At 32.9% G+C, this 7,700-nt stretch overlaps 1 protein-coding gene across 1 annotated transcript; it reads left to right on the top strand.

The window, feature by feature from the left end:
• Positions 1 to 582: 582 nt before the first annotated feature.
• Positions 583 to 6,420, top strand: LOC139510469 (uncharacterized). The gene is made up of 4 exons (XM_071297046.1): positions 583 to 955; positions 2,211 to 2,419; positions 5,043 to 5,166; positions 6,176 to 6,420. The coding sequence occupies exons 1-4, from the start codon at positions 792 to 794 to the stop codon at positions 6,354 to 6,356; spliced, it is 678 nt and encodes a 225-aa protein (XP_071153147.1). The 5' UTR covers positions 583 to 791; the 3' UTR covers positions 6,357 to 6,420.
• Positions 6,421 to 7,700: the final 1,280 nt, after the last annotated feature.

Here is a 7,700-nt window from a genome sequence, read left to right as displayed (position 1 = left end):
AGCTGATCTTGCGGTATGGGCTTTGCTCATTGTTGAAGGTCGTACGGTGACCTATAGTTAATAATTTCTGTTTCGTTTTTGTCTCTTGTGGACAGTTGTCTTATTGGCAATCCTACCACATCTTCTTTTTTTTATATTAAACAATAACGGCAAAATACGCACTCAGTTTGTATAAATTAACTAATACAAGGCTTCGGATAACAAAATATGAGGCATTCAAAAGAGAAAAATAATCGTCTGGCTAATTATATGTAAGGAAAAATTATTATAGTCAAAAACAATGAAACACCAGTGGATTATACAATGTGACGTGGTTAAACATTTTTTTATTCTAATTTTGCATATATATGACATAAGAAATTCATTAAGCTTAATTTTCCTTATTATGATGACCTATATTGACCTAAAATGAACATCTAGTTTTCTGTTAGTACTTTTATGGCTGACCTTATCAATAAGTACCAGTACAATTACGACTAACATATTGAAATAGTGTGTAGATTGTAACAGTTATCTCGTACGTTTCAAATGTCAACTTTATCTTATGAACCTATCTAAAAATACCTGCAATGACGGAAATGGACAGGTCATATTAAATGTATGGAAATAGAAGAATATAGCAGCTATGGGAAGGTTCCATTGTCAACAGTTTGTTTTTAGGCTTTGACAATCTTGTTAAGTATATCATATTTAAGTATGTAGGTGAAATGCAAGAATAATTAAGGACGTAACCGATAATACACTTCCCCTAATATAGATATTGATTTTCAGAATGATTGTATGCTAAGTGAATGTTAATGTCTGTATGTACCTTGCATGATTTATTTACAGCTGAATGTTTTACTCAATCTTCGCCTGGATTGCCAGCCTACCTTACTAATTGTTCTGGGAGCACACACTATTGTGTAACTTATTTACATAACTATGGTAATGGCTACAGGGAAACAACTAAAGGGTATGTCTCATGATATATAAAGTCACAAGGAAGTTTCAAGATTTAAACGTTTTTCGTCTTTGATTAATCCTTTTTGTAAAGACAATATTTCATATACTGTACAATTCATTTTCAAAAAACCAAGATCTTTTGTTTTTTTTAGTGGTAACGTTAATACAAATGTTGTTCAATAAAACACTTTGTGGAAATCAGGAGATATGTCTTATAAATACGTCATTGGTTCAGTAAACCACAAAACACTCTCATAATCAAAATAAATCAAAGTTTACATACAGTCTTAACTGGTTTACTCATGTCCTAAGCCATTTGGAAAGCCTTACATGTCGTCAAGTCTACAAAGTTATGAATTTTTGAATCAGAAAACAATTACACATCTGCTATCAACACCAAATTCTCCAATATAAAAGCAGCATCCAGGTTCTTGGCATAGGACATGCAGACGTTACACTGTTAAACTAGTATTTAGAGATAACATAACTCTCCTTTCAAATTAAGCAATGAAAAAGATCATTAAAATACCTCCAATAAGATCATCAAAACAATTTACGCTATAACAACGGTATACCAGGGATAAAAAAATACAAGATCAAATGATGCATCAATGTGGTATCTCATATTTAAGATTTTCTCAGTTGCTAGAAGTAAGTCCAAATAAAGGCAACAGTAGTATATCGCTGTTCAAAAAATCGATTTAGAGACAAGTCCGGGTTACAAACTTAAACCGAGGGAAACACATCAACTATTACATTAACACAACGAAATAACAGAACACTGATGTGCAACAAAAAACAATCAACAATGCATCATACTGAACCTGTTTTTTAAGGCTAGCAAAACCTCCGCGCTTTATGGCAATATTAAATATACCACTAAGCATGTCACTGAACATACCCGAAAGAATTTTTACCTTATGATGTATGTAGTCATATCATATATCAGTGGTTGTAAACAACAGATTACATCTTAAAGCAATATTATGAACAATATTGGAAGAGAGATCTTTTGGAAACGGATTGGTTGTAAACGTCATTCATACATATTTTGGCCACGAGCATCACTGAAGAGACATGTATTGTCGAAATGCGCATCTGGTGCAGAAACATTGGTACCGTTAATGTTATTATCATAACATTTCATTATGTTCGTGTAACAGTTATTTATACTTCACTTTTAGGGATTTTAAAGATTAAAAAACAAGTGAGTTTTGTTAAATGTTTTGTTTCCGGACTATTCTTATTTATGTTCATGTTAACAGGTGTGCCAGCGCTAATGAGTGTCAGATGTCTTTAACAAACGCAGAAAGTGGTCAGTGTAGTGTTTATAGCGAAGATCAACTTTACACGTCTGACTTTAAATGTACATACTGTTGTACAAAAGACAAATGTAATGGAAGAATAGTTCCTCCGCACGAGACTATGTACACCGGACACGTGACCTTACCTACAACGACAAATACAACTACAAGTAATAATTTATTTTATCGTATATTTTATTCACATGTGTATTGTATCATAGTAATAATCGTTTGTCTTACAATTTGTACTCGGATGGCCCATGTTTTCATTATTTCGTTCTTTTGGTATGGTCAGTACCGTGCTAATTGAATTGAATATTAATTGTTGTATCAAACCAAAATCATATTAGATTTGTATAATATGTCTTTTGAAGTCTAGAATATATGCACAGCTTAAACAAACAATATTCTAAAGTTTCATCGATAAAAAGAGAAATAAAATTATATTAAAAAAATGTATACCTTATTAAACGCGCGTCTGCCGTACTAAATTATGATCCTTGTACATTTGATAACTATTAACATCACTGGGTTGATGCCACTGCTGGTGGACGTTTCGTCCCCGAGGGTATCACCAGTCCAGTAGTCAACATTTCGGTGTTGACATGAATATCAATAATGTGGTCATTTTTTTTTATATAAATTTCCTGTTTACAAAACTTTGAATATTTTGAAAAACTAAGGGTTTTCTTATCCCATGCTTAGATTACCTAAGCCGTATTTGGCACAACTTTTGAGAATTTTGAATCCTCAATGCTCTTCAACTTTGTACTTGTTTGGCTTTATAAATATTTTGATATGAACGTCACTGATGAGTCTCATGAAGACAAAACGCGCGTCTGGCGTACTAAATTATAATCCTGGTACCTTTGATAACTATTTACACCACTGGGTCGATGCCACTGCTGGTGGACGTTTCATCCTCGAGGGTATCACCAGTCCAGTAGTCAACATTTCGGTGTTGACATGAATATTAATAATGTGGTTATTTCTATAAATTTCCTGTTTACAAAACTTTCAATTTTTTTAAAAACTAAGTATTTTCTTATCCCAGGAATAGATTACTTTAGCCGTATTTGGCACAACTTTTTGGAATTTTGGATCCACAATGCTCCATAACTTTGTACTTGTTTGGATTTATAAATATTTTGATATGAGCGTCACTGATGAGTCTAATGTAGATGAAACGCTCGCCTGGCGTACTTATTTATAATCCTGGTACCTTTGATAACTATTATAATGAAAATAGCACTTCATAAATTTCGTGTGTTCGAAACGCTTTTTTGGATTTACCTTCATCAGGTGTAATCAACCCAAACGTTTGTCTTGAATCTTTATATACCTTGAAACGTTGTGAATTAAATTAACAGAAGGAACCTATCAAGAAGGAGGTGTTGTATGATTAACAGTATTACAAAAATATGTGCAAAAAACTAAAAAATTTGCAACAACAGTTTATTTGCGACGATCTGGTACGGTGTGTCCATTACGGTACATTTATAAGTTTATATACAATTTCAATCGAATATATTGACATGAACATCAATAATGTGGTCATTTTTATAAATTTCCTGTTCACAAAACTTTGAATTTTTCGAAAAACTTTAGGATTTTCTTATCCCAGGCATAGATTACCTTAGTCGTATTTGGCAAAACTTTTTGGAATTATGGATCCTCAGTGCTCTTCAACTTTGTACTTGTTGGGCTTTATAAATACTTTGATATGAGCGTCACTGATGAGTCTTATGTAGCCGAAACTCGCGTCTGACGTACTAGATTTTAATCCTGGTATCTTTGATAACTATTTACTTGAAATAGTAAAATAACTCACCTGTAAAAGTTCAATCATTACACCCTTCTTAACATCATTAATCGAAACTTCTGAATACTTTGATATGAGCGTCACTGATGAGTCTTATATAGCCGAAACTCGCGTCTGACGTACTAAATTTTAATCCTGGTATCTTTGATAACTATTTACTTGAAATAGTAAAATAACTCACCTGTAAAAGTTCAATCATTATGTTCTTGTTCGTCAACTCAAAGGAACATAAAATATTTATAAATAAAAAACCAAACACTATTTGGGATATCAGCTCGCCTGGACAGTACAGTTAAGCATATTTATTCATTTATTTACAATGTTTGTCTGCACGCCCGTAGCCGCTGCTTCAACATGTTCAACATATCATTTTCCAATTATACACAATCTACAAAAGAAATATCTTTGTTAACAATCTTTTCAAGCACGTATAATCTTAAAAAACATCCACATAAATCTTAAGCATGAATACATCAATTTTCAATATTGACAAAATAAAAGTGGGTGGGTGGGTGGGGTCAAATGACCAGACTTAACTGTCCGAAATGCAAGCGTCGAATGACAAATAACTACACATATATTTACCGTTACAATTCTTCCCGCTTATATTAGCTCGTGAAATACTCATTACTCTATAGAGAATACCTTCAAACCGGTATATCTAGTCATGTGACAAATGTCACAACAAATACACGTGTTCTTTATAACATTGATAAATACATTTACACCCTTCTTAACATCATTAATCGAAACTTCTGAATACAAGAAAAAACCATTAACTGCGGATCGGATTCGTAAATAAGGGTCCAGTGGATCGACTGCTCCTCTGAACGTGGTGGTCAATTTACTTCAACACTCCGTTTATTTTGCTGCAACGCCAATCCCCGTCATTAAGAAGTACATGTATATGTATATCATTATGTCGCTTATATTTTAAAGTAATTGAAAAAGTGAACGACTTATTTTAACAGCTGAATGTTTAGTTAAGCCATCATCCTCATCCCCAGAAGTAACACAGGACTGTTCAGGTTCTACACCATACTGTATTACACATTATACTAACTACAATAACGGATACAGGGAGACAACAAAAGGGTAGGACATTTTCATATATCATTCAAGCGTATGCATAACTTATAGTTAAACTTATTGCAATACATCAAACTGATTTTTTTTTTAATACCAACTTTTTTTAAAAGAATGAGCATTAAAGAAAAGCACTTATATAAACAGACAATGTTGTGGTTTTTAAATTTGTTATTATTGCATTCGCTATATAGCATATAGCTAATGTTAAACAAACACAATATGAACAAAAATACATTATGATGTACAAAATGTGTGTCAGCATTATCCTGATTGATTAATTGATTGATTTTTGTGTGTATCGCTTTTGTCACTACTAAATGAAGGCATAGTGTCCGGAGAGAATCTCCGACCTTCGGCAGGAAGCATTATTTTGAAAGGGCCCAAACATAATTGTACAGTTATAATTGCCCTTTTGCTTACATTTCTTGTGATATTTATAAAAACCTTAAAAGGGCCCAAACATAATTGTACAGTTATAATTGCCCTTTTGTTTACATTTCTTGTGATATTTATAAAAAGAGGCTGTCAGAGAGACAGCAAACCGGATTTATTAACATATCTTAGTCTTGACGCTTTTATGGCTTTACCTTCATCTGGTAAACTCAAACATTGGTCCAGAATGTAAAGATAAATAGAATCCACATTATGAAATTACCAATGCAAATTACGGACAAAATATGTATATGGCAGAGATGAATTCTTCACTTACAGGACAGCCATAATTCCTCGCTCCCAAATACCAAATAATCTTGACATCTGATTGACCATAATTGTGGCCCGTCATTTATCTATGTCGTCTGCAACGCAAGCTTTTGGAAAATAAATGGACAATTTCTTTCTCTCCTTTTAATGAGAATCAATCGACTTGTGAGTTTTGAACAGCGGTATACTACTGTTGCCTTTATTTATTCATATCATTCCTAATGAAGTAAATTAACATAACACGCATTTGAACAAATGTTGGATTATGTATTGTGCATTATAATCATTCATATAAAAACTTATTCAATTACAGGTGTGCAAGTAAAGCAACTTGTGATGCAACAAAATCCGGGAACAAAAAGTATAATGACCAGTGTACTTACTTCGACGAGAACTTTTTATACAAGTCTGATTTTACATGTTCATATTGCTGTACGAAAGATATATGTAATACTGGTATATTGCCTCCTCACGAAACACTTTATCAACCTTAATTAAGCTAGCGTTAGTTAGAGATTTCTTTGAATATGAAAATAAACATTTCATATATTTTCGCTAAAATAAACGAAATGAATTGAAATTTGTAGGTATTAGTTTTTCTAACAAATGTTTTGCATTTCTGCGGGACACAATCTCTGCAATGCTTACTGTACATCTATCTTCTTTTAGTTTAACTTAATACCTATCTATGGACAGATTTATCTGGTGAAGTTTTCTTGTCTGATATCTGATTTACTTAAAACGATTTCGCATGCTTAAACATACCCTTGGTTTTTATTGGTCCTCAGACAAAATGTCACTTAAATTTCTGAAAAGAATATCCGACCTGAATTCACCTCATAATAGCAAATGTCAAAAGTTTGCTTTTTCCCTCACGATATTTTCTGGGATGTTTTTAATGAAATATTTTCATTCTTCAACCCGTGTAATCGTACCTGATAAATGCTGTTTTAAAATATCGTTCTGTTTCCACTATTTTTAGTGTCAAAAGTTTTCAGGCAAATACATATCCTTCTGGTTTTTTTTATTGTTGTTTCTTCTGACAATTGTACTGTTGTAAACTGGACACTTGTTACATTTTCGCCATTGTTCTGTCGTAAAGCGTATGTTTTGGCTGATACTAGTGCCTTGTCGTTTAACTTTATAGACTTCAACCCCGCTTCGTTAAGGTACAGATGAATACCTGCATCATTATCTAATATTTCAGATTGGATTGGATTGGAAACATGATGCTCGAAACTTGATATTTATTACTTAAAGGAGGGACGAAAGATACCAAAGGGACAGTCAAACTCATAAATCTAAAACAAACTGACAACGCCATGGCTAAAAATGAAAAAGACAAACAGAAAAAAACAATAGTAAACATGACACAACATAGAAAACTAAAGAATAAACAACACGAACCCCACCAAAAACTAGGGGTGATCTCAGGTGCTCCGGAAGGGTAAGCAGATCCTGCTCCACATGTGGCACCCGTCGTGTTGCTTATGTGATTACAAATCCGGTAAATAGTCTTGGTATACATTTGTAGTTGGTTTTTTTCAGTTAGAGTGAAGTTTAATTTAACCGTAGCTCAACGGAAAAACTTTTTATCTCCAGTGCTGTACAACTTTGTACTTTTTTCACTTTCGATCTTTTATATCTGGGCGTCACTTGTAAGTCCTGTGTGGACAAGGCGCGTTTTTGGCGTATTGAATTTTAAACCTGATGCTTTTTGTTATCTATTAATCATGTTTTTCTTTGTCTAATATGTTCTCCTATTTATTTGTATTGTAGTCCTGTAATATTATATTGTCATTTCAATGTTATATTTAACTTTGCCATTAAAGTGCGAG

Source organism: Mytilus edulis, chromosome 2 (genome assembly GCF_963676685.1).
Source record: "Mytilus edulis chromosome 2, xbMytEdul2.2, whole genome shotgun sequence".
NCBI lineage: Eukaryota > Metazoa > Mollusca > Bivalvia > Mytilida > Mytilidae > Mytilus > Mytilus edulis.
The sequence above is the reverse complement of the archived record's forward strand: the minus strand, read 5'-3'. Positions and strand labels throughout refer to the sequence as shown.

What these genes read in the sequence shown, in the direction of transcription:
- LOC139510469 (XM_071297046.1), top strand. Translation starts at nt 792, where the DNA reads ATGTTAATGTCTGTATGTACCTTGCATGATTTATTTACAGCTGAATGT. An exon ending in TACAGGGAAACAACTAAAGG is followed by an intron (nt 956 to 2,210) that starts GTATGTCTCATG and finishes TCATGTTAACAG; the next exon opens with GTGTGCCAGCGCTAATGAGT. An exon ending in TACAGGGAGACAACAAAAGG is followed by an intron (nt 5,167 to 6,175) that starts GTAGGACATTTT and finishes ATTCAATTACAG; the next exon opens with GTGTGCAAGTAAAGCAACTT.